Below are 27,691 nucleotides of genomic sequence, written 5' to 3'. Positions count from 1 at the left end.
ACCTATGGTACAATAAAGAGCTTTGTTAATAAAGTTTCATTTGATTGATTCATGATTCCTATAAAAGTTTTCCATGAATAAAGAGTACCGATGTAATTCTGTACTCGGTAGTTCTGATCAGCTCATTCTTGTCTACTTGTTTACCACTCTCAGCCACAGCCCTCTGTTGAGCTCATTCAGCCCACCTGTGGCTGCTCATTACTCTCATGCCACCTGTTCTGTCTCTTATTTAAGTTCCCGGTTTGTAATTGTTCCTCGCTGGATTATCTGCTTCTGTCACACATTCCATGCCTATTTTCCATGCCTGTTTCCTTGCCTGTTTTGTTCTAATGCTCTATGTCCCGATTTGCTCATGTCATTGCTGTAAGTTTTTGTTTTCATTAAATCCTTCTAAATCAACGTCTTGTGATGGATAGATAACTGGGTCAGAGCATCTCCAAAGCTGCCAATAATTTGATGTGTTTCTGGTCTGCAATGGCGAGTATTTACCTAAAAGTGTCCCAATGAAGGAACCGATCCAGCAGATGATCTGCTGTTACTAAAATTTCTCATGAAGTTCATACTGATTCTCACATGAATGTGCTGGTTCTGATAGAAAGATGTACAGACAGAATAGACAGTACATCAGTTTATTGTGTAAAACGCTTCATAGCTGCAGACCAGTCAGGGTGTCCATGTCGATCCCGGTCCACCACTGAAACCAATGGATTAAGGGTGGCTAATCTGATAAATCTAATAAATCAAGTTTCCTTTCCATTACACAGATGGGTGGGGTGGGAATACATGCCACCAGGATGCATTATGGGAAGAGGGCAAACCTGCAGGTATCCATATGGATGAGTCATCTCATCCATATGGAAGTTACTTTACCACATCCCGACTACCTAATCATTGCTGCAGACCATGTGCACCACTTTATTAAAATAGTATTCCCAAGAGGCCAATGCTTCCTGCAATAAAGCAAAATGGGCATGAATTCTTCAAAGAGCACAATAATTTCAGATACTTGGTCCTTAAAATCCCATCCAGCAGAGAAGCTGAGACCACATGCCTTCAGGTTCTAGTGGAGTTCCTGCCTCCATGGATCAGAGCTCTTTTCACAACAAATTAGGGGACCAACACAATATGAAGCAGGTGTTCATATTGTAAATCATGATTGGTGCACATGTGTGAAGTGGAAAGAAAATGATGCATGGTTTTCAGAAATATTTCTAATAGAATTCTGGAAAGTGTGTTGTGTGCAAACTGAGCATAAATGCAGAGGTTCTGTTTCTGGCCTCAGGGGTTTGTTAGAGAACATTAGAGAACAAACTGCATCATGAAGACCAAGAAACACAGCAGACAGGTCAGGGAGAACATTGTGGAGAAGTTTAAAGCAGGGTGAAGTTCTACAACAATATCCCAAACTTGGAACATCTCACAGAGTTCTGTTCAATCCATCATGGAGAAAGGAAGGACCACCTGCAGACCTAGCAAGACATGGACGTCCACCTAAACTGAGAGACTGGGCAAGGAGAGCATTAATCAGAGAAGCTGCCAATAGGCCCATGGTAACTCTGGAGGGACAATCTGTCAATCTGTCAGCAGGATAACTCCAAAAATCTGGCCTTCATGGAAGAGTGGCAGGAATAAAGCCATTGTTGAAAGAAAGCCAGAAGTCCAGTCTGCAGTTTGCCACAAGCCATGTTGGAGATAAGATGAAAGAAGGTTCTCTGCTCAGATGAGACCAAAACTGAACTTTTGCTGAATTGTTGTTATAAGAAATTTCTTGGGTACTCAGTCTTCCTCCAAACTGTTCTGCCCCCTATGTTCAGATGAACTTGTGATTCTCAATTGATCTTTGGTGTGAGTGTTCCTGTGGCCCATCATAGGCCCCCAGTGACGGTCTTCTCCTATGATAAGAGGTCTGAGGACCTCTGTCTGTTGGGGCCAACACCACCTCCCACCTAAATACCCTTTAACCCACAATAGCAAACAGAATGTGTTGGAAAAGAGCGAATGGAACGTTTGCTGTGTCTACAGTGTTTTTAAATTTAACAGCCCCGTAGCTAACATCTTAGTGCTACCCTCTGAACAGCAGGCTCTATTTTGTACACAGATGGGTGTTATTATGGATTGAAAATGTTTGGCTAATAATAATAAGGACAACAAATAATTCAATTATATACATTTTTGTAATGGAAAGCTTTTTATCTGTTTTACCTCATTACTTGCTCCATTCAGCTTGGAAGTGTTCTTTGTCTGTTTTCTAGCAGATCAGTCCTGGCAAGAAGAAAAGGAAGCAGATTTTGAAATGAGACAGTTTATCTCTGCCATCAGTCTTAGTGAGATGCAGATTGTTTTTTTTGGCTCAGCACTTTGTCATTAAGAAAATGTGTCTTGTCTGAAACTCCAGTCAGTCCCAGCACAGCCAGGCCAACTGTGTCAGTGTGTATCCTCTGCTTGCAGTTTCTGATTATGAGACATCCCAATTATCATTTTGTCTTATTCTAAATTCTTGCAAACGGTTGTTTATTCCTTGTTGAAGAAATAAACAAATGACAAACTTTGTCACAAAGCCACTCAGAGTTTGTCCTTGGCACTGTGCTTGCAATTAAACCATTGCTACTTTTATCTCCCAAATGCTTTTTCCACCAGCAGGGCTGATGGCAAATTTGAAATTATTTCTTATAATTTATACTGACTGACTCAAAATGCCAAACTAATTAGCACTGGAGGTTGGGAGACAGAAGTGTAATTTTGAATAAGCAGCAACTAATTTTGCATAACTAAAGATGTGTTTTCTATTTGTTTGACGTAAACATCATGTTTTCTGTATTCCATAATGTTCTTGATGGAAAGAAAGGGAAACAGAAAATAAATTGAAAAGACGCAGAATACTGTAAAAAGCCATAGAGGGATAAGAAAAAAGTTTTTGTTAAATGGAAAAATATTTGTCAATATGTGTAACAAGAGATATGTAAAAACCGTAGTAGTTGATGAATAATTCAGTGATCAATCTGAAGTATCGGACTGGTGATCACCTCTAACCCATCTGTACCTGCTTATCCTTGTTGGGTCGTGGGGGTCGGTGGAAGGTTGGGGAGGGGGTTTCTGGGAGATGGGGGTGGCTATCTCCAGCAGTCACTTGGAAAGACGCAGGGTACACCCTGGTCAGGTCGACAGTCTGTTACGGATAATTCTGATGTTGATGATAATTGTTATCAGCATCATTATGATAGCAGCAGTAAGACGTTTAATGGTCCTCACAAAAACAATAATGGAAATAAATGGCTGCTCGGTCTAAAGCCAGTTATTCATTTAGTAAATATGAACTAATGAGACTACTGAGAAGTGGAGATCTGAAGGACATCTTGTATTTTTTACATAAAGCTAACTTGTAACTACTGACATAGTTAATGTTACCTGTGAAAGGGGTTCTGAAAAGTTTACACACCCATTAAAAAATACCAGCATTTTGTGATTTAAGAAAATGAGATCATGCTATATATTTTAAGCTTTTTTCACATATAATGGAACAATTATCCTGCATAGTTGGAAATAAAAAAAAAAATGAAACAAAAAAAGCTGCAACAACCTGCTTGCATAAGTGCTCTCTTTCATCCTATTGATTTGAAAACTGACTCAGTATATCTGCTTAGCTGTGTTTCTTTCCTCGATGAAACCACTGAAGGAGCTACAACTAAACTTTTCTTTAACATAGAAAGTACCCTGGATCAGTGCTTCTATGTTATTTGTTTGTGTGTGTGCGCTCTGTCTTCTAGTACCCCCAGTCGGTCATGGCGATGGGCGTTCAAACTGAGCCTGGTTCTGGTTCTGCTGGAGGTTTTTTCCTGTTAAAAGGGAGTTTTCCTCTCCACTGTCACTACATGCTCACCCAGGAGGAGTGAGAATGTTGCAAGTCACTGACTCAATGCAATCTGCTGGGTTTCCTTGGATAGAAAACTATTTAACGGATTAGAATAATAAACTAAACTTGTCCGTGTTGTTTGATAACTTGGGTCATGGGGAATGTATTTACTTGACTTGGAACTTTTTTTGTAAACTGCGTTGAGAAGATATGTGTTGGCGCAATATGAATTAACTGAATTCAATTTAATTAAATGCAAACACCTTTCTGATTTGATTTGAATATTCTTTAACTTAAGTGTTGTTTGGTTGGTAGGCTGTCATCATCTCACATCTTGACTTGGTAATGTTTGCCCACTCTACTTTGCAAATTGTTTGTAAATCCATCAGACTGTGAGAACAAAGTGCTCTTCAGGTGACTTCACAGATCTTCTGTCAGATTTAGCTCTGGACGTTGGCTAGCCCATTTCAAAGCTAGAGTTTTACTACTATGAAGCATTTTTTTGACTTTCACACACTGAGATGGTGAAAAATGAATCCCATCTTCATCTTTAGTTTCGTAGCAGATACCTTAAGGTTTTAGCCTAAGCTTTCTGGTATTTGGAACTGCACATGATTCCATACACCTTGACAAAAACTCCAGTTCCATCTGAAAGAAAAGTAACCCCAGAGCATGATGCTACAACCACCACGTTTCACTGTTTGTGTGGTGTTCTCAGGATGATGTGTAGGATTTCTAATGCCAAAGTGTCAGTTTAGATTCATCAGACCAAAACACATGTTACCAAGAGATTAAGGGATTTTAGCCAGGTCAGGAGGTTTTCTTTGGAAAAATGCTATCTTGCAGCCCTACTCCTTTGTCCAGACATTGTGGAGTAACACATGTAGCTCCTTCAATGTTTCTGTTAGCCTTTTGGTAGCCTCCCTGACCAGTTTGAACCTGATCTTTTCATCACTTTTGTTGAAATGTCAGGTTATTTATTTTTTTATATTCTTGTCTTAGATTTTCTCCACTTGATGATGACAGTTGCCTCTGTGTCATAGTAGCATAGACTTTTTTGGACTGTTCTCCTGAGTGATACCGTTGTACAATGAGGACAATTTTTATCCTTTGTAACCCCTCTGCAAACCATGGCTTTAGCTAAAAATGCAACAGGACAATGCCAGGAAGATTCCACAGAAACAGATGAATTTTATTTCGGGTTCATCTGATTCATTGTGATTGGAGGAAGGTGTGAAATCAAGAAAACTTTGAAACATCGTCAAAATGTGCTTCAACAAAGTATGTGTTTTAGGGTTTGCACATTTATATAAACGTGTTATTACTGCTTTGCATTATTTCAATTGTTTCATTATATAGATGTCTGTTTTTCACTTTAATTGTAGGGGGTAAATATCGCATTAAGGAGGTGGATATTTTTAAAATAAAATTTTTTACTTCACAAAACCTGACATTTTTACAAGGATGAATACTTTTGAGCCACTGTTTGTTGCCTTTAATGACTTACTGTACATGTTTGTTCTGTAAGTCTGCAGATGTTTCAACAACAGAAGTAAACTTCTGCAGTAAAGCAATTAAACTTTTAAACATTTAATGAGAGAGCAGCCTCAGACATTTCCTGCGCAACATCACCATACAACCCCACTGGCATTGCTATAGACAGGCATCTGGAGTTGATGGATTGCCAGACATGAAAAGCCCTTTGGTTCACTGGTAAAGTGAAGAGAATTCTCAGAAGAATAACTGTTGAGAAGATAATAATGCTAGAAAGGGAAAGCAACTAAGGAGGCAAAGACAGCGTTATAGATATAAGCTGTACAAGCTTGTCTCGATGATCGTGAAATCACACATTTTGACAGCAGCTGTGTTTGGAGTGTCAAACAGAACACAGTAAACACTGTAAAATAACATCATTTTCTCATCTGCTTAACATATGACACTATGGTCTCTGCACATAAAGAAAAGCTTAAAAAATGAGATAACACCAATAATATTAATAAAACCAGAATTACTGTGAAGCATATAACTGTTAGTATTGCATGTGTAATCAATATTATTGGTGGTTCAATACCAGGCAAGCCATAAGAGATGCAGGAACACAGAGTGTGTAAGAATGCAGATAGAGTAGCATGATAAAACTAAATGCAGCTGCAGTGGATGTGACAACCTTAAATTAAATGTAAATACTAACATTCTGTTTTACTGTTTACTTATATAGCAACAGTTAATAATAGTCCATTTTAAAACCAATTACCACAGTTGAAACCTGAAACCTGTTACACACACTGTATAAAAAGAAACACAACCATTTGTCACTGTCTGACATTAAATCAGACTAAACGTTTTCTGTTTTAGGTTAGCCGGGATTACCAAAATTATTTACATTTTCTAAATGTCAAAATGAGATTTCATTTCTTTCTTCCAGTTATGAGGTTTAGATACACTAGAGAAATGTATCTTTCAACCACATTTGAGTTGAATTGAGACATTATGAATGTACAGTTTTTAAAGGCAACACCTTTAACACTCTGCTTCCCTCATTTACATTAAGCAAAAATCAAAAGAAATCAGCCAAGAAATCAGAAAGACAACTGTGGACTTCCTCAAGTCTGGTCACCTTTGAGTGCAATTTCTAGATGACTTTAGGTTCCATGTCCATTTGTTCAAACAATTACATGCAAGTGTGGGATTATGATTATTGATTACTTAATATTTATCAATAATTATAATTGAAAACCATAATTTAACAAAATTTATTTCTTAACCAAAAATCCTCATTTATGAATCTAAGCCAGAGATGTCCTCTGGTGTTGTAATTGTAGCCTAAAGCCCTTGATGATTACAACCGTTAAATTCTCAGTAATAGTTGATAACTATTTAATCAACCGTTTCCGCCGAAACTTTCAACTTTATCTGTTCTTCCTCACTTTCTTCACACAAAGAAGTTTGGAAATTTTAAATCTGATTTTCATATTATAAAATTATCTATTTAAGTCATTGTTTAATTTTCTCTGTTACACAATCTGTTATTGAGTTCATAAATATGGTTGAAAAAAAAAGTAAGATAGCAATGTCCAGGCACCAGCTTATACGCCTCTAAACACATGACTGGGGAGGAAAACATTATTAAAAAGATTCAAACCAATCATATTAAACTGAAATTTTAGCATCATGAAATGAAAAACATGTCTATATGCTAAATATATGATTACCAACAACTGCACAAGTATTTAGAACTCGCTGGAGCGTGACTTTATCCTTCGCTAACTTCTTGCGTAAACTGACAAGTAGAGGAATTATTGTAAATGACAGATCCAGCTCAGCCATGAAAGAGGAGACACAAAGTTTCAAATCAGTCACATGATCGGTCAATTAGGGTGGGACGTCTGCCACCGGCCACGGCAGCCACGTGATATGTGTTGAATGGCTTGGGCAGCTGTTTTTAGGTTCTGGTTAGTACCATGACAGAACTATTCTTCTGCTAATTGCGTACAAAGTGCAAAAACATGCACCAGGTTGCCAAAAGCACTGTGCCAGGTTGGCCTGTGCCAAAAGCACCCGAGCTTTTAGCACAGGCTCTCAACGGCGTTCCCGTTGCTACCCACTGCCTCTATCCAGGCCCAGCGGCATTTTATATCTGTGGCTTCATAAAGTTGCGGCCTATGCTCGATGCAAAAGTGACATTCAGCGGCACACGGACTGACTGCTGGATCTGAATCAAAGTTCTGCTAAGACCCAAGTCCTGTCCCCACCCTATTTCTGATTGGCTAGTATGCCTATCTGGTGTGGTTGGGAATAAAAGCTGCGGCTCTGTTAGATCTAGAGGTATATCTGTTTAATCTTTGGGCAAACCCAAATTTTCTTCCCCACAGGTGCGCCAAAGATCCGGCACAGCGCCCGAGTGCTATCAACACTTTGACTGGCTCACTTTGATCTTTAATCCTAGTAATGATGTGACTGTCTTCTTAAATTTCTGAAAGCACAAATAAATTCTTAAAACATTGGAACAACTTGAAGTTTCTGAGAAACAACATAAATCAGAAAGGAAAAGCAAGAGAAAGAGAAATCTAAAAGTATTCCTGCCCCTGGCCTTGTACTTTGCGTCACAAATATTGCACTGAACATGTTACGACTCAACTCTTAGCCATAACAAAAGCACTGGGGGACACTGATGCAACCAATTGGCCAGTCTGCCATCTTGGGTGTCTTCGTATCGCTTCACGCATTTTTCAACATTGCAACACTGCATATTTTTTCATCCACGGATATGTATCTATAGTCATTATAGACTCCTGACAAAGCCTTGTACCTCAATAAAATTGTGATCATCAACAAGGTGGATCCATATGTACTGCTTGTTGGTTTGTTTAGCGCAAATATGGACGATTGGCTGTACAACAATTTTTTTTCATAGCCACAACATAGGCAAAAATCCATAACAAGTTCAATATTGCCTTTTATTGGATAATTACATAATAGTTATATTACTAGATAATACATGTACACCATAACAGTAACGGTAAATTGCAGCCTACATCTAGCTGGTCAAGGTGTGAGAGCGCAGCTTCCTGAAGTAGGTCACATAGCTGAGTGCTGGGTGGCAGTGCTGCACAACCCACAATTAAGCAAGTTTTGAATGGTCTCGAGTTTTATTTAACTGATCACGCTAAAACAACTAAGACAGGCTGCAGGTTCCAAGATGGCAATCGCAAAGTGGGGTCACGTGACCGCGACGACATCTGAAAGCCAGTAAGCTCTTTATTGAGCCTAAACAAAAAGTAATTATTTTTACTCAGTGTTGTTTTCAATTCAAGAAGAACCTCTTTTACAATCACAGTGGACAACATTAATTGGCTAAGATGTTTGAAAAGTCATACAACAGCAATCACTAAGTATGTCATTCCCTCATCAGGTGCTCAAGCATCCATGTGCAGAGACTTTACTGGGTGCAAACATTTATTACATCAGATGGGGAGCTTGGTGCCTGGATGATGCAGTGAATTCTGCAGCACCACAGGTGTGCTGACATTTGTCTCAGTGTGAGGTCAAGAAGGTCTGTTTGGTCAGACAGACTAATGAACAGGTGAGTAGTATGAGGTCAGATTAATCTGTCTATGCTGATCCCTCAGGGGCTCCATAGGGTGAATGTCTCTTATTTTAGTTGGAAGATGGCTGTTTTGAATTGAATTGCTTAGAATCATTGAACATCTGTGACCGAATCTGGAACCTGCTGAGAACATTATGTATCACAGAATATAGAGCATGTGTTACACTGATTTTAAAACAACACTGTAAAGGCATATTTCCTATCATTCTGTAGGAATGCTAGAGAGATCAGAAGAAGGAGCAGTTTTAGCTGGATGGGGGAGTCTGAACCAGGATGTTGGACTGCTTAACTAGTTCTGGATTGATTAGGTCATGATCTGATCCGGAATTGAATAATGCAAAAACAGGGAGCTAATGTTGGTGGACACAAATGGAGGAGTTGATCTGGAATCGGGGAATTTTTCTTTGTTGGATTCCACCTGCCAGTATCCCCTTATTGACTGACAGGCCGGAGCTTTTGGGTATATAGGACAAGATGAGATGTAATGGCCTGGAGAACCACAAGGCAGTCTCTGGCGGTTATGCTCCTATGTCTGTTTTCAGGAAGCAAACAGGTTCTGCCAATTTGCATTGACTCGGGTTGTTGCCGTGGAGTAGGTGAACAAACCGTTTTTACCTCTGACATCACAAGACGAAGCACTTTGAATAAGTACAGGAGAGAGACGGAAGCCATAGAGTGGTATTATACTTAAGGGTACGAGCTAGAGGACGTATGAGGGTAAGCTGACGCTACCTAATGCTTGCTATAGTAATTTACACAATAGGCTCAGTGTAGAACAATTTAACGGTTGAAGATACTAGTTAATAAAATATGCCCCTCATATTATATATCCAGACCAATCTGGCATCTGCCTTAGGAAATCTGGTCCTTTTTGGCTCCTCCTGATTGGGCTTGATGAACTCCAGCTGTGAGGACAGACCTGCCAGTCACACCCTGCAATCAGAGGAGGTAGACACATACACACACCAACACACACAGAAACCTGTGGATATGACATCATTTTAATCTTGAGAAGGTGAACCTTTAACTACAGGATTATGAATAATTTTTTTGGAATGGAAAGATTAAGAATGAAGAAGTTGCAGCATTGTGAAAACATGAAAATTACATCGGTAGAGAAAATGTCTATAGTAATAAATTACAGATTGTTGTATGTAACAAAATCACTATAGAAATCTAAATAAAATTTCACTCAGAGCTACATATAGAACCTTCCAACGGTAGGTACATAAGAACAGCAGACAATACAAGGACAAGGTTTTGAAGAAGTTAGGTTCTAGTCCTAGAAGATAGTAATGTGATCTCCCTACCTTGGTCATTCCACGTTCCGGCTGCCGTGGCATGCTGACTCCTGCCCAGTGTATTGAAAAATCTGGGTCCTAGGCTTGGCCTGTGCAGAGGGAGATAGCAGTATAGCTGGGTCATGGGAGGTCTGTGCCTTTCTTTTGCTCCTCTTGGGTCCTGTGTGTTGATGGCCTTCTATTGTTTTCACCACTCTAACTGTGCACCTCCTGGTAAAAAACTCTTCCATACACCCACTCAACACAAACACTTATTTCTACACACACGCACACCCACCCACCGACACACAAATCATCCCAAAGCTTGAATGTCAAACAAATGCAGATTACTATTTCATCAATGTGGCCTACCTACTTTGATGATGGATCAAGTCTTGATTTAATAAAGTCAATCAAGCAATTAGAATTCTGCCTTGAGAAATCCTTTTTATAGAACAAATCTTCCCTGGCACATGTAGACAAGCAGCTTTTCTGTGTGGTATGCCTGAAACGCCAAGACAGGACATGTAGTGAAAAAAAAAAAAAAAAAAACAGCTAAAAGAGAATGATCAGGTATCTAAGACGATACCTGCTTCAGTCATTCTAATTGAACCTTTGTTTAAAAATCTAAACTATCCCTTTAAGGGGAATGGGTGTCAGGAACAGGACAAGCAGCCGTTTTAGCATTTTTTGAACATTTACACTGATGTTTATTAAAGTGCATGAAATGAAATACCCAATTTAACCCAAGGATAGGCTCCAGCCTAAAGGAAAAACCTTTACTTTTAGGTGTCCTCCTCCTTTAAATTTTAAAGACATTTATAAATTTTGCACAATTAGCTGCAAACTGCCCCAGCTTTGAGTGCTTATCTACTGAGCATTAAAGGATCCATGATGGGAAGAGAGCTCAATGGAGCCAAGTGAAACATGAAAACTGTCACAAAGGAAAGCTTAGAGCAAAATTATTTGAAGCTTTTTTGGGTTTTTGCTACACTGTACTGTATGGGATTAGCATGGTTTCAGTTCATTACTCTGAGGTCAGCAGTGGATTTTACATCAAGGGAATAGAGCATGCTGAAAATGGCTAAATCTCATATGTGTTATATTTGAAAACATGCAAAAACAAATTCTGTGATGGAGCTGGTATTAATTGTAACATATAAACTTTCAGTTTTCAAAGGAATTTAATCAGCAAATTCTCATAAACATGTCTGTGTGTTTGTAACCTGAGATTAATGTTTAGCTGCTTTTTGCTATTAAAAAGTTATTCAATTCTCTCACTGTTTGTTTTTTGCTTGACATAATTAGGTCCATATCCTCAAAGTAAAAAAGATTCCACAAGAGTATAAAAATGAATAATATGCAAGTGATTTTGGTTTATTGAGTTAAAAAACAAATGCTTTTTGTCAGAGGCTTCTCTTCAATGGAGCTAGAATGAAGTTTGCTGTGTGTGCTGGAGTGTTCACAACTACAAACGTGAAGAAAAGCAGCAGAGTGAGAAAATGACGAGGCGATGGGGAGTCCTTGGATCTCTGTTAGACAAGACATAGATCCTCTGTCTCCCCTGTTTGCCATGGATCAAACTACCCTATAGGTTACCTAATTATTGTGTAAAAACAAATGAGTAGATTTCTCAGAGCTTCAGTCAACAATTTCAGATTACTCTATTAATTGCAACAACTTAAAGGTCCTTCCTATCTCCCCTAATATTCATCTCTCTCCAACCACTCCTTTACAGATTGGAAATATCAGGTACCTAAAATAAAGCATATCTTCTCTATGATCCCAGTTGAAACATCCCATTATATCAGACACATTTTTATGGGCATCTAAACCTCCACTAATAAATTTAATAACTTTACAAATGGCTCAAGCTTAGGAGGATAGGAACTCCCACATTTTTTAAAATAAATCTTACTTGACACAAACTACAATATATCTGTCATAATTTTATTTAAAGCTTTGACCCACATGCAGAGGAACATTCAGGAGACGGAGGAAAGTTTAACAAGTTTATTTAGAAGATAGTAAATGGATCTGGAACAGGAACCGGAGTCGTTGCTCTGCACAGAAATGGAGGTCTGGTGAATGGATGGGAACAGTAACTGGCAAAGTTGAGGAAGAGTGTGAATCTTGATGCTTACGTAAGGTGGAGAGGAGTCCAACTCAAGGAGGGAATTATTCAGAGCCTGGAGAGGAAGGTAGGAACTTCTTCTTAGTCCGAGGTGAGCAGCTTGAATAACTGAGTTGAACCTGAAGTAATTCAGGACTTCAATCCAGAGATGTCTCACCATGAGAGAGCCTTAAAGTGCTGGTGCCAGAGAGGTTTGTTGGCAGGTGGGCAGGATTTGCAAGAGGCTGGTGGGGGTTGAGAACCCGGGGCAGTCAGTTGGTTCTTGAACGTCTTTCAGGTGTTCGAGCTACCGCACCCTGTTGGCGGTCAGATGTCTTGGAGTTCCTCCGGTCCTTGGTCCCCAGAAGCAATCACACACTCTAACACTGATTCTTAAAGGAACGACTCTCAAACAGTTTCTAACTTTCAGCTCCTTTAATCTAAATTAGGCAGAGGAATGATTACAGAGATCAGTGCTGAGGCTTCCATCTCGGACCGTCGCCGTGTGTGAAAGGATGATGAAGAGCCTCGAAAGAAGGTCACATGTAGTTTTATATCTGGCACTCCAATGCAATGGATGTGCACTCGCTCAGTGATTATCAGTGGACTATGTGTCACCATTGTGGTGTCTATCTGGTAGGTTGTGTAGTAGCGGGTGTCCATCCTAATCAAACCAGTTACCAGCTGCTCCACTATCAAACCCAGTTCACCAACCTCAGGTCATCCATGACAAACCTTGGGCCATTTGTCCTTGTGATGTGTGTCGATGAGCATTCTTATCATATTCTAACAAAAGGGAAACATTAGAACTTATGCTTTATATCACTATGGTATAAATGGGAAAAACAGTTATGAGTAATATTAATAAAGGTTATTCCTAACACAGGTTTCTTAGGACTAGGTTAGGTACGTTCACAGGAACTGGAGCCAGGGGTTGGAATTAGCCTGGGGAAAGTGCACGAGAAGTCAAACGCTACACTTTCAGGAGACAGGAGAAAGTCAGTAGCTTGACTGGTAAGGACTTACCACATTGGCAAAACACTCAGGCACTGGAGTGCTGACTGCCCAGCCTCTTTAAGCACCTCCTGATGAGTGGTTAACAGGTTGCACCTGTCGCTCTCTGGCAAAGGCAGCTCTGGCGGCATCTAGAGGCTAAACAGAGTAGGCAGCAGACAAAACACACAAAGCATAACCCCAGGCTCTGACAATATCTTAAAATGGATTTGGAAAAATCTATCTGTCAGTCTATAGATAGAAATTGAACAAATGCTATGTAAATAAATCTGAACCTCAGATATAACATTTATCAGCCCTTTAAGTTATTTATAGAACAATACAAAACATCTTGACAGCATCAAAAAACATGTCTGACAATGCAAGATAAGAAAAAGACCAGATATGCAAATGGACAGTGAAGACACTATGGCACAGTTTGGGATTCACATCAGTTAGGGAGGTATTTTTCTATAGGTATCCACCCCCTCTTTAATAAATCAGATCGTAATTGTAATTGAGCAGGTAAAGTCTCTATTCCATACTCCAGCTCTCTTAGCTTCTGTTTCCATTTTGCCACTGTAGGTGGCTGTACGTTCATCCAATTTATTGTCACCACTGTCCTAGCAGTCATCAGGAATATACTATATGTAACAACTACTTTTGGTCTCTGGTTTACAGGCCTTCAGGTATTAGATCAAAAAGAACCTGACTTGGGCTGAATTGTATATCAATTATCAGAACTTTATCCATTTCGTTCTTCACTCCCTTCCAAAAACTAAGGATCTTTGGGCAGTATATATGTTGAGTAGTCACCAACCATTTCATATTCTCTGTAACAAAATATTGCTGCAGGATTATCTACAAATCTGGAAACCACCAAAGGTAGCCTAAATAACCTTGTCTTCATCTTACAATCAAACTCCTTCCACATATTACTGTTAATATCCTTATGACACCAATACAGATTGTTTCCCACTCCCCATCCTGAATCATAGTATTTAACTCCAGCTCCCATTTATTTTTCATATACAGTATAAAGTATTGTCTGGTATATCCAACCAACAAGTTTCTGTATATATGAGAAACCTGCTTGTTATTGGGAAACTGATGTTTAATTATATTAATAAAGTAAGTTTCTACACTTGTTGGGGCAATTTTAAATATATTCCAAACTTTATGGTTCATGATATATTGTCTAATGTAAAAATACCACAACATATCACTTTGAAGTAGAAAGAATTTGTCTTGGAGATATGAGAATGGCTGTAAAAGGTTGCCACAAAACTTTTTGTCAATAACCTTTAGGTTTCCACCAACCCATCTCTTAAAGGTGAAGGAGGAAGTCCAGGTTTTCAGCAAATTTCCAACAGAAGGTATACTTGGCACCAAATTCTGCTCTATGTTTACCCATCCTGCTTCAATGTCATTATTAATCCAGGCTACTCCTGCTGTTAGTCTACCAATAATGCTTTGTATTAGAGAAGTTAATTCCACCTCAATTCTTCCTAAGAGTGACTGTTTTAAGTCTCCCTCGAGGTCTCTTATTTTGCCATACAAATCTTGATATAAGCTTGTCTAGCATTTAAAGGCTGATGTTGGGATCCCAACTGGAATTGACTGAAACAGATGAAAGAGTCTAGAAAGTGGATTCATTTTTACATCCTCTGCTTTGCCCAGCAGAGTTAGTGGTAGCACATTCCATCTTAACAGATCCTTCACCTCAAATAACTTTTTTATAATTCTCCTGGTATATCTGTGTTACTTCATTATGGTGTGTGTGTAAAAAGCTGATCTTTAAAAAATAATAAAAATAATTCCTTAAGATTTTGTAGGAGGGCTCAAATTGAATGGATGGGGTTTTCAATAAATAACAATATGTCGTCCACATATAGAGGTATTTTATGTTGGTTTCCACCCTTATCTCTTATTCCTTGTATCGGGTTTGCTTCTAATCAATTCTGCAAGACGCTCAGTGCTAGCACAGTTGTTTTTAAAAGTATCAATACCAGTACATCTCTGACAGCCTGGTGGGAATATCTTAAATGAATAGGTCTTCAATTATTCCATGCAGATGAACACCCATTTAGAACAACCCAGACATCCTACAAAATAGAAGAGCTCTCAACTTTTCTACATGGAACAGTAAAGGAAAAACATCTTTTAGAGGACATGTTTGACAGAAAATATTTAACACCCTTTAAAGTACCTGTGACACAGAATTTTTATGATAAATCCAATTACATTTATGGAAAGGAAACATTAATAAAACATTTTAAAAAGTACATTTATTTTGCTGAAATGAACAGTTGTTGAGATATATGGTCATAAATTTCACCAAAAAGGCACTACCAGACTACTCCTTTGCACTCTTTTATGACATAAAAGGGGAACCACGGCACGTAAACTGACTGATGCTACAATGGCTGACAACACAAACAGTAGCAGAGAATCAGATGTTTCTTTAGATATATTTCAGTCACTATCAGCGAGAGATGAAGCAGAGTCAGAAGATGGATGGCAGAGTCAGCTGTCATCAGATGGCAGAGCACATATGTTCCACACGTGCGGACGGCCATCTAATACGACCAGAGTCTATTTTTGCAGGATGCCAGAGCACGGCTGGAGTCAATATGCATGAATCATACCACACAACAGCAAACAGAATGAGCATAACATCACAACATATATTATCAACTGTTTCCATTAGATCAATTAGTTCAATTACTGGGCTATATACTCTAAGGTATTCTGAGCCTAATAATTAAACATTGAATGCACCAAATTAAGCAACAAATATAGCTTCGCTGCACTCTGTGTACTCACCCATTGTGGAACTAAACACAGGAAAAAATCTGGATACATAAGACGAAAAGTGAAGCAGTTTAATTAACTAGTTTAATTTCCACAGAATGAGTTGTTTTGGACTTGCTACTGCATTTATCACTGGCTTTTATTGCACGATCTGCGTATGGTTCTTGGAGCTCCTCCAGGCTTTGCGGTGGACCAGACCGGAGCAGATATAGTGTAAATCCAGGGTTACAGTAAATAAGGCACTGAGTGAAACAACCAGAGGCGAAGTGAGCAGTATGGAGCAGCAGCATCAGACACAACGGATGATTCAAGGTCATTTCTTTTATCTTTATATCAGAATCTTTAAAGAAACATTTATTTAAATATATTCTATTTGCATATAATTTGCCATTTTGTAATAATAATTTCAGGTTATTATTATTAACAATAACTGTCAATATCTAAATGTACTTTTGTGAAAATGAAGTGTTCTTACCTACTGAGCCTTGATCTGTTTAGCAACAGCAGCAACAACCTTTTCTTTGGCAATCTTGTCCCATCAGATCCATTAAGTGTCGTAGCTATACCATCTGCTTTCAACATTCTCCGTCCGTCGGATATCCCGACCTCTGACAGTTTCTCTTGTGAATTCAGAGGTTTCTTGTTTGAAGCAGTTTGCTGAAAAGTCCCACCAAGCACAGCTGGCTGTGCTTGGTGGGACCAGCCCATCAGTCCTTCCTCAGTCTTCACTTCAGGAAAGTAGTGCAGATTAACGGCTGCTGTCGTAGTATTGCTGCCACCACCAGCAATGCACAGTTTCACCATATTTATGCTGTTTTTAATTAAACTTGGCTTCTACCTGAACCGTTTATCACTGAGGCTCACACAATAAATGACCGGAGACTTCCCCTTTGCTGTCATTTCTGGGCGACTTTGGACTTGCAAAATTTAACAACGAAATGTGCCTTTTTTGTGTCACAATTGTGTTTTATCACGTCTTGAATCCTAATGTCAATTACTGCCCAATTTCTTCAATATCAAGATGTTTTCTTTCAATTTCTGCATTTGTGGAAAAAGCGTTTAAAAGGCATTTTATTGTTTTAGAAGAATCATAGCTTTGAGAAAAAAAAAATCTAAAAAAAACAGTTAACAGAGAACTTCTAGTAATTACTAGCTTTTTTAGACTTCAACCCAAAGTTCCGCTTCAAAACCTACAGGAAACTTTCAGAAGTAGATTCAACAATTTCACTTTCTATCAATAAATGGGACACTGATGGATCTACCAGTACTGATTAACTATTAGAGAGGAATTTGCATAAACTCTTTTAGAATGACCGAAAATGCCAACATTCATCTGATACAATACAAAGTTGTTCATATAACGCACCACACATGAAAAATGTCCATGCTGCGTGGGAGATTTACCTGATGACTCTCTGTCATTGTCCGCCTGTCTGTGTTTTCTGGCTAAACGTATATGAAGACATATCAAAATTCCTAGAGTATACAGTTCCAATCTGCCCCTCACTTTTCCTTCTTGGTGACACCACAAAAGTAGATTTGGAAACAAATAGATGCCATATCCTTGCAGTTCTAAGATTGCACAAAATCAATACTTAATAACCGGAAAAATCAAAGGAGCTTAAATGTAATGGCTTTTAAAATATGTTATTAGAATTTGTGGCAATAGGCAGAATGTCTACTTGTATATAAAACCAACAGAATGACTTCAACCTGGTTACCTCTCCGTGTGTTTCTATTTTTTCCTTCCTTCAACTCAGTCAAATTGCAGCTTTCACAATCCCTCAGTAATTTTGGTGGAATGTGAATTGATATCTTTGTGAAAGAATCAGTGGATTCATACAAAATTCCAGTGATTCTAGTGTGAATCAGTTGGAAAAAATCATGCTTGTTTAACATCTCTTCCCCATTACCACTCCTTCATTCAGAACTGTTTTCCTTTGCAAACAAATTGTGCATTTATGAATGTAACCTCTCTGACAATAAACACTCTGTAGCTCTTTATTCTATTACACTGCTGCCATGATGCTCTGTCTCATCTGGTAAATACTCTGCGCTAGAAAAAATGTTCCCAGTGGTTGGGAAGAGAGTGAGTGAGTTAAGATGAATGAGAACAAATTAATATCCCAGCTAATTAGATGTGGATGGGTAAATATTTTCATGAAAATGTATTTTCAATATTAGGAATAAGAAATGGGCAGCTTTTTTCTTCTATCCATTTACTGATGGATCAAGAGGCTTCCGCCTTATTTCAATGGCATGTCCTCTTGTCTTTCCCTCTTTAAAGAGTAGTTACAACAAATGAAGCTCTGTCACAATATTCTATAAATAAAACACACTTTAGTTATATTAGTTCCTATGAATATGGCTGTTCTGTTGTGACAAACAGTTCAGTTTCCAACATTTTTAGTATACAATTATGCTCCTGCCATAAAAGATTCATGCATTTTAACATTTGCTACACATCTTCACCAGGGGTGTGGAGGATACTGTAATTAGAGGTGCTGTGTGAATTTTTGGGTGTGTGTGGGTGTGTGCACATGGCTTTGTGTGTGGGGGGGTGTGTGTGAGAATTTGAAAATAATATTAAAGTTAGTTGCAGAGCCTACCCAAGTAGGTAGGTTCTACCCATCTTCAATTTTCAAATAATAAAACTGACTAATGTGGTATTTAGCTGTAGAAATATTATAGGCACTTTTGAGGTCCTGTACAGTCTACCATATACTTCTCACTGTATATACTTGATAAATATCCATTTAGAGAAGCTTTGCTGGTGCAGGTGATTTATGAAAGAGCTGTTTCATCAGTATTTTGTGGGTTGATGTGTGAAAACCACGTGTTTGGGTTGCAGATCCAGGGGAATCTTCTGAAGACATGCTGCAGACTTGCTGTGCTGCTGGACAGAGATGGGCTAGGGAAAAGAACCACTGCAACCACATTGCTGTGCTTAGTGACAAGCACTCTGTTTGCAGGTAAGAAGCATTTCTCATAAAGTGGGACTGATCTTCTAATGTTCTTTTGTTATTCAATGTTTTTTTAGTTATACTGTAGGAAGAACTTATGTATGTTTATTTTTATGTTTAGAAAATTAGTCCCTAAAAGCATCGAGTGCATTCATTAATTTCAGTCTGTAGTCCAGCTTTTCATTACTTTTCTTTAAATGCAGCTATTTGTTTAAGCATGAATTATCGTGGAAATGAAATTTTAAAAGATTAAGACATAATCGCTTATCAAAACAATTTGATTTGAAGATAATTATTAAATACTCAAGGCAATTTAAGCCTAAGGACAAACAGAACAGGTTTGGAATTCTGACCTACAACAATGCAGGGTCATTAGAGACTCGAGACTTGGCACTCAAAGATGTGAGATTTCAGCTTGGCTTTGAGAAGAAAATTGCCATGTATTTCCTTTTTATTATAAATATTTTACCAACTTTTTGTCTGAATTAGATTTCATGCCTGATGTTTTTGGATTAAGAGGATTTTAGCATCACTTTAACTATGTTTCCCATGTAATCTACTCAAAACATGTTCCTGTCACTATCCTTTTCCAAGCCAGCTGAACTACTTAGTAGATACTGCAGCTTCCTGAGTGACCCTGTATGCTGCTGCTCCGATAGGTCAGAAGGTTTTAAATCACAGTAGAACGACTCCCTGGTATAACACTCAGTTCCATTACCTTAAACAACAGTTGATGAAACTAAAAAGAGGATGGCATCATTTGAAATCCTATGACTCTTAGGGTGTATTCGCACCAGGAAAGTCATTTGGTCCGCTTGTTTGGTCCGGACCAAAATCGAGCTTTCATTTGGTGCGGTTTGTTTTCACATTTTACTTTTTGCTAGTGAACTATTACTTGTAAACAAAGCCACGCGGGTTTGTTCCCATTGGACAGAAATGATGGGGCGGGACAGAGCCGGAAACAGCTGTAGACGTGCTGCGTGCAGCTCCTCTGTTCTGCATATTTTATTGTGAGGGTGTAGAGCAGCTCATTCAACACAGACTTTGAGATGTTCTATTTATAAGTTTGGAACCCCGTCGGAGAATGCGTGCTGAACGCCGACGTTCTCTACGTGCCTTGTCCCACAACAAGCCAGTAGCGTTGCTAAGCAACACACAGCTTATCAGGTATGGTTGTCTTACAACACACACCTTTGCTATCGGCTACGGTGGCTTTTTATGTCCAAAGAGACGTACGCTTTTTGTTGTTGGTTCGGATCGGGGCCGGTTTGTGTTCAGACCATAAGCGAACCGCACCAGAGTCCGTTTGGAAGCGGACTGAGACCACCTTAAAAAGTGGGTCTCGGTCCGGTTGTTTGGTCCGGACCAGGGTTCGCTTGAGTGTATTCACACCTGCGCAAAAGGTCCGGACCAAGGGAGGAAATGAACTCTGGTCCGTTTAAAGCGGAACCAAAAGTGGCAAGTGTGAATACACCCTTAATGAGTTTGGTAAATGGTTTTTAAACACAAGACAAGATTAGCTTTTTATTCCCAACTGATAAGACAATAATAAGAACAACCCCAGTGCCCATATTTACAAAGATTCTCAGAGAGCTCCTAACTTGGCCTAAAACTTCCTGCCAAGGACTCCTAGCTTAAGAGTGATTCAGTCCACTGCTGAGAGCCACTCTGAGCAAGGAGACGACAGTAATCTATTTTAGTGTGGTTGACCCTTTTGCTAGGTGTGACGCTGTCTTCTAAGATTAGTTATTGCTATATGATATTCATGTGAACACTCACCTGTTATCATTATATTGTGATTACCTTCTTGTATAAAATGGTTTAATCTAGCAAAAAACCATCTTAGGGAGATTCTGTGCCATTTGCATGCCATTTTGGCTTTGTTGAATGAATATAGTGTAATTTCACTGACACTATTGAATTTCACATGTCCAGGATAAGTTGTCATATTGGAGATACGTTGTTTAGTGAAGCCATTTTAAAGCTAACTACAGATGCATTTTCTTTTATAAAATTTTTTAAAAGGTATTTGGTGAAGAAACTCAGATAAAAGCAGCAGACTGACAAAAATGTACCGAGACCGTTTGAAAAAATGGGAGAAGGAGCAGTTTTATGAAAAACTACATTTATTCGAAAATGAAAAAGGAGCTTTGATTATAATTTTTACTCAGTTAACTTTTTGATCTTGATGCCAAGTCACAACACCTCAGAGTCAAGTCAAATTTATTTATATATTGCTTTTCAGCAACAAGGCACTCAAAGTGCTGTACATGAGGAAAAACATTATAATGATACAGAAAGTTAAACACAGAAAAACAAATCAAATGACAATAATCCTTGGGAGTTTATTGGTAAGAGCTGGTTCTAATCCAGTCTTTCTACTAGAGGTAATTAGCTCAATAAGTCCTCTGTGGTAAGGAATTAATCGTGTGCTGGAAGAAAAATGATCATATTTATCCTTGAGGTCACTGATATGAGGCAACTGTGGTCCCATCATTCAAATAAGCTGGGTCACTGGTATAAAACAGTTTTAGTCCAAACTTTTTAAATACTTAATGTTTAGTAATGTTTGGCTGTCACTGGTATGATATACACTGCTCTAAAAAATAAAAGGGAGCACATAAACAACACAATATAACTCCAAGTAAATCAAACTTCTGTGAAATCAAACTGTCCACTTAGGAAGCAACACTGATTGACAATCAATTTCACAGCTGTTGTCCAAATGGAAAAGACAACAGGGGGAAATCTTTGGCGATTAGCAAGACACTCAATAAAGGAGTGGTTCTGCAGGTGGGGACCACAGACCACTTCTCAGTACCTATGCTTTATGGCTGATGTTTTGGTCACTTTTGAATGTTGGTGGTGCTTTCACACTCATGGTAGCATGAGACGGACTCTACAACCCACACAAGTGGCTCAGGTAATGCAGCTCATCCAGGATGGCACATCAATGCGAGCTGTGGCAAGAAGGTTTGCTGTGTCTGTCTACGTAGTGTCCAGAGACTGGAGGCGCTACCAGGAGACAGGCCAGTACACCAGGAGACATGGAGGAGGCCGTAGGAGGGCAACAACCCAGCAGCAGGACCGCTACCTCCGCCTTTGTGCAAGGAGGAACAGGAGGAGCACTGCCAAAGCCCTGCAAGATGACCTCCAGCAGGCCACAAACGTGCATGTGTCTGCACAAATGGTTAGAAACCGACTCCATGAGGATGATATGAGGGCCCGATGTTCACAAATGGGGGTTGCGCTCACAGCCCAACACCATGCAGGACGCTTGGCATTTGCCAGAGAACACCAGGATTGGCAAATTCGCCACTGGCGCCCTGTGCTCTTCACAGATGAAAGCAGGTTCACATTGAGCACATGTGACAGACGTGACAGAGTCTGGAGACACCGTGGAGAGCGATCTGCTGCCTGCAACATCCTTCAGCATGACCGGTTTGGCAGTGGGTCAGTAATGGTGCGGGGTGGCATTTCTTTGGAGGGCTGCATGGCCCTCTATGCGCTCGCCAGAGGGCCATGCACCTTGTGAGACCATATGCTGGTGCGGTTGGCCCTGGGTTCCTCCTAATGCAGGACAATGCTAGACCTCATGTGGCTGGAGTGTGTCAGCAGTTCCTGCAAGATGAAGACATTGAAGCTATGGACTGGCCCGCCTGTTCCCCAGACCTGAATCCAATTGAGCACATCTGGGACATCATGTCTCGCTCCATCCACCAACGTCACGTTGCACCACAGACTGTCCAGGAGTTGGCGGATGCTTTAGTCCAGGTCTGGGAGGAGATCCCTCAGGAGACCATCCACCGTCTCATCAGGAGCATGCCCAGGCGTTGTAGGGAGGTCATACAGACACGTGGAAGTCACACACAATATTGAGCCTCATTTTGACTTGTTTTAAGGATATTACATCAAAGTTGGATCAGCCTGTAGTGTGTTTTTCCACTTTAATTTTGTGTGTGACTCCAAATCCAGGCCTCCATTGGTTAATAAATTTGATTTCCCTTGATGAATTTTGTGTGATTTTGTTGTCAGCACATTCAACTTTGTACAGAACAAAGTATTCAATGAGAATATTTCATTCATTCAGATCTAGGATGTGTTATTTGAGTGTTCCCTTTATTTTTTTGAACAGTGTAGTTGTAATACAATCCTTTTAAGAAATCTAAAATTATCTGGTCATTGGTGTAAAAACAGCTTTAGTCCAAATTTTCAAATATTAATAATATTTGGCTTTTGCTGGTAATCCTTCTGAGAAATCTGAAAATCTATGAAAAGTCGTGAAATCACACATTTAGGTAGATGAGAAAAGAGACCACATTAGGTAAGAAGAGGGAAAAAAATCATATTTTACACTTTATTCTTAGCAGGATACAGTTTGAGATTGCAAAAAAAAACCTCAGAACAAAGAAGGAGGCGACTGTGGCTCAGTAGGAAGAGTAGTCGTCTTCAATCAGAAGGTTGTGGGTTCGATTCCAGCTTCCTCCTGGGCAAGGCACTTAACCTCAAGTTGCCTACCGATCTGCATATCGGTGTATGAGCATTAGTGAGTGCTGAATGTGGCTCTAGTGTAAAGCGCTTTGAGCGGTCTGTATGACTGGAAAAGCGCTATATAAGTTCAGTCCATTTACCATTTAGAAGCAACATATATATGAAGCAACATTATGCAGGGGATCCGGTGTGAGGCATGTGCATATGTTTATCTTGAGCGTGTGTGTTCATGTGAGTCCATGAAGCACTGTCCCAGAGGCCATTGTCCTTGATGGTATGTTGGAATGTTCATCAACTGGCCAAGTTCTGAGCAGGTCCACAGATGGCCTCAGGAAAGGGAGGGAGCAGAGCGTCATGTTTACATAACTTCCAGGAGAAGTTGAAGATAGCCAGCCATCAAGGCCATGCAGGGGAGCCAGATTCAGAAAGACAACAATTATTTGGGTTAGGCTGACTCTTAATTTTCTGTCAGCCTTGAGAGTCTCGCTGGTGCTTCTCAAAGGCGAATCCAAACAGCCAAATTCCTGGTCTTTTACCAGATCCGAGCGAACAACTTTCTCCAAGATTTATCCCATTTCACCCCTGAGTCCAGGAACCGCAACCTGCCTGCGATCCTGTGTAAGGATCACATCCAGTCTGCGATTCAGCTCACGTAACATCTCAGTCTGAGTGTTGATCGCTCTGCAGATCCCATCATACATGCCAGGCAGCCTTACATTTGCCAGAACAGCTGCTGACATTCTCCGAATTTTTTGATATGCCAGGTAACCGCTGACTCCAAAAAGCAGAAATCCTGTTATCAAACATCCAATTGTATACACATCTTCCACATCCTCGACTGACATTATTGACAGACACAATCCTCCACTTCTGCCAGGAGTCCATCGTGTATCCGGAGAAAAATGTCCTGTCTGGACAAGAGGGTTCCCTTTCACCCTGTCTTTTCGTCGAGAAAATTTTATCAATTGCATTAAGAGAACAGCTGACCAAATCCATAACTCAGAATTTTTGAAGATTTGCAAAAAGAGGCTCCAAAAAGAAAGACAAGACACAGAGCTGAAGCAGGGCAGATATGGGAGAGTGCGGGAGATAGAGAAAAGCGTCCTCCTCCACCGAGAGCAGAAAAAAAAGCAGACCTGAAATCTTTTAAAGTAGCAGAAGTCAACTAAATGTTGAATAAATGAAATGTAAAATATGTTTTGTGCTTATTGTCAAAGTAGATCTTTTAGTTTATAAGCAGGCCCAGAGCAGGGCAGAGCACACGAGTGGTGGGGAGAACATACACACAGTGCAGGAAGGGGAAGGCAAGCCCAATTGTCAGTGTTTTTTGTTTTTAGGTTTTTCATTGGTGTGGGAAAATATTTTAAAACATCTGAACATGTGGCAGAAAAACCTAGAAATATTACAGAGTATGGTTACAGAACAAACAACTCCATTTGCAGCGCAGCTCCATTTATGTTTAGGCATAAGGAAAGAACAAAGAAATTAGTGTATTTTATGTCAGGCGTTTTGTTTGTGCTTTTTTCCAATTCCGCCTCTCTGCCTGCTCAGACGCTTTTCTCCTAAGCTCCCTGCTTGCTTGCATTCTTTTACTCCTAACTTTGTATCTCTTAGCCAAAATTACAGAAATATTGGACTACAACAACTTCTTATGAGTGACTCCCAAGGAGTATTATTATTATTTTATTAAACATTTTTTTTTAAAGGACTTTGATGTTTTTATAATCGAACTCGAAAGCAGGACAAGTTGACGCCAGCTAATTAGCACAAAACGCCTCCTTTCACCACAGAGGACTTCAATAAACTTTTACAGAAATTGGCTGTTTTGGAGATGAAAATCCATCGACTAGAAGTGAATGTGGAGGTAAATATGGGGTACAGCGATGATTCAACTCTGCCTGTGATCCTAAACAGTGACAGCCAGCTCAACAACTCAGCCGGCAATCAGAACGCTGAGAATAAACCTACCGGCAGACCCCCCTGGCATGTTTTAGGGGCATGCCCAAAAAATCAAGGTGGACGACTCACTGGAAGATCTCAGCAATTAAATACATTAGAATGGCCAGAATTACAGAGAAATGCCCCCGTTTCCCCTGGGAAAAGGAGACTTCGACAGCGAGCTGCTGTCACAACTGATAGGAGTGATACTGCTGGAAATAACTTGGAATTCCCCTCCAGAACAGATTTGCCCCACTACAGAATGAAAACCAGGAAAATGATCCATCTTCTGAGAACAATAAAAGGTTTGAGAACAACCTTCAGTCTAAACAGTCTTCTCCTAAATTGTCAGAGAACAAGTACCCCACCAGACCAAGATCCCTAATAGTGATCAACACAGCTGTGGATGGGATTAAAAACTTCTGCAACAAGAAAAACACAGAAGTTATGATTGGTACCAGTAACATGGTGACTGATATCTCAGAGAATATTCTTGCAATCACAGAAAAGCGCCCGTCTCTAAAAACCTTATTATACACTGTGGAGCCATGGATGACGTGTCTAAGAACAAATCTGAAGGACTGAAGGAGGATTTCACTCGTCTTCTGAATATTGTTGGAGGTCTCAATATCAACGTGTTTCTCAGTGGACCCTTTGCACCGATTGTCTGTGGAGACGAGATTTTTTCCAGACTTCTGATGATTAATAAATGGTTGAAAAAAAACATATGCCACCACACCTGTGAACTTCATCGACAACTTTAATATTTTTTGGGAAAAAAGACAACTCTTCAAGCAAGATGGTTTCTGCTTGAACAAGCCAGGAGCCAGACGTCTCACATCTGATCTCTTCTATTCAGTAAATAAGCCAGCAACAGCTTCGACCTTCAGCAGAGAACACGAAGTATCACCAACAATGATAACGTTGCCTCCAACAGTTCCAGCAGAAACAATCAGCCAGTTGGCTGAGAAAGAGAGGTCATCACAAAAGGTCTCCCCGTCGAAATCCACAGGAGAAGTGGACCCACCCATTATACCCCCATTCCCCCAAACCCAGACCGACAACCCCGGCAAACCCCCCTCACCCCAGACCCCGACCCAGACCGCACAGAACTCTCCCATCTCCCCAATGAGCCCGCTTTTTGCTTTACTGGATTCTGATAACATGAAAGGAGCTCTTAAAATCGGGACCCAAATGGCTCTGACATCTTCTCCATTCAACAGCCCCCGTGGCCGAGGCCCTGCTACTAAACCAACATCTTCCAAATGCTGCAGACCTCCACCCCCTCCTAATCTATCTCCTCCTAGTCAGGACCTTCAAATCACTTATCTGTGATACAGTCTGGGCTCCAGTGGTAACTATCAGAAATGAGCATGTCCAGGAAAAACTTGGGCCCCTAATAGGAGATAGTTGTAAAATATCTGTGCTTATATGTGACAGAAAGAACAAAGCCAAAAGGATAAGAGACAGTAATAAACAATCAACGAAAGCCATAAACTGTCAGGTGTAACCAGACACAGAGTTAATATCAGCAACTAAGTCATATAAACTGGGTTTACTGAACATTAGATCTCTGTCAGGAAAATCATTTTTAATCAATGACTTCATTACTGACCACGATCTTGATGTTATGTTTTGAACAGAAACATGGTTACATGAATTTAATGAAGCTCCCATTCTGATAGAGGACGCCTCCGAACTACAATTTTCTTTGTAAGAACAGACAGCAAAGAAAAGGTGGAGGGGGGGCCACTTTGTTTAAAGATTTATTAGAGGGTAAAAAAAGTATTTCTGGGCAAATTTGACTCTTTTGAATATTTGGCTCTCCGGGTAAAGAGTCCTGTCCGAACCATGTTCTTGAATATTTACAGGCCTCCTAAGTCCAAAACAAACTTTATGAGTGATTGTAATGAGCTTTTATCTGTGATATGTGTTTATTATGACTGTTTAATTATTGTGGGAGACTTCAACATTCACATGGACAATCCTGAAGACAGACGTCCAATAGATCTATGTGACACTTAGAAATTTTGGTTTGACTCAACATCTTAAACAGCAAACGCACAAACAGGGACATATTTTGGACTTGATCATCACTAAGGGTCTAAACATTTCCAAGGTGTCTGTAACTGATGTTGCTCT

General features: G+C 39.7%; 1 protein-coding gene across 4 annotated transcripts in view; it reads left to right on the top strand.

The window, feature by feature from the left end:
* Positions 1-27,691, top strand: part of fbln2 (fibulin 2) — a 158,722-nt gene that overhangs the window by 32,579 nt on the left and 98,452 nt on the right. For all 4 annotated transcript variants that reach the window (XR_007035447.1, XR_007035449.1, XR_007035448.1 and 1 more), the window contains exon 3: positions 19,009-19,129. Coding sequence is in view for 1 of the 4 variants with exons in the window: in XM_047347855.1 (XP_047203811.1) it covers positions 19,009-19,129 (121 nt within the window). In the remaining 3 variants the exon portion in view is untranslated. The remainder of the gene's footprint in view (positions 1-19,008; positions 19,130-27,691) is intronic.

This window comes from Girardinichthys multiradiatus, chromosome 20 (genome assembly GCF_021462225.1).
Source record: "Girardinichthys multiradiatus isolate DD_20200921_A chromosome 20, DD_fGirMul_XY1, whole genome shotgun sequence".
Lineage (NCBI taxonomy): Eukaryota > Metazoa > Chordata > Actinopteri > Cyprinodontiformes > Goodeidae > Girardinichthys > Girardinichthys multiradiatus.
The sequence above is the reverse complement of the archived record's forward strand: the minus strand, read 5'-3'. Positions and strand labels throughout refer to the sequence as shown.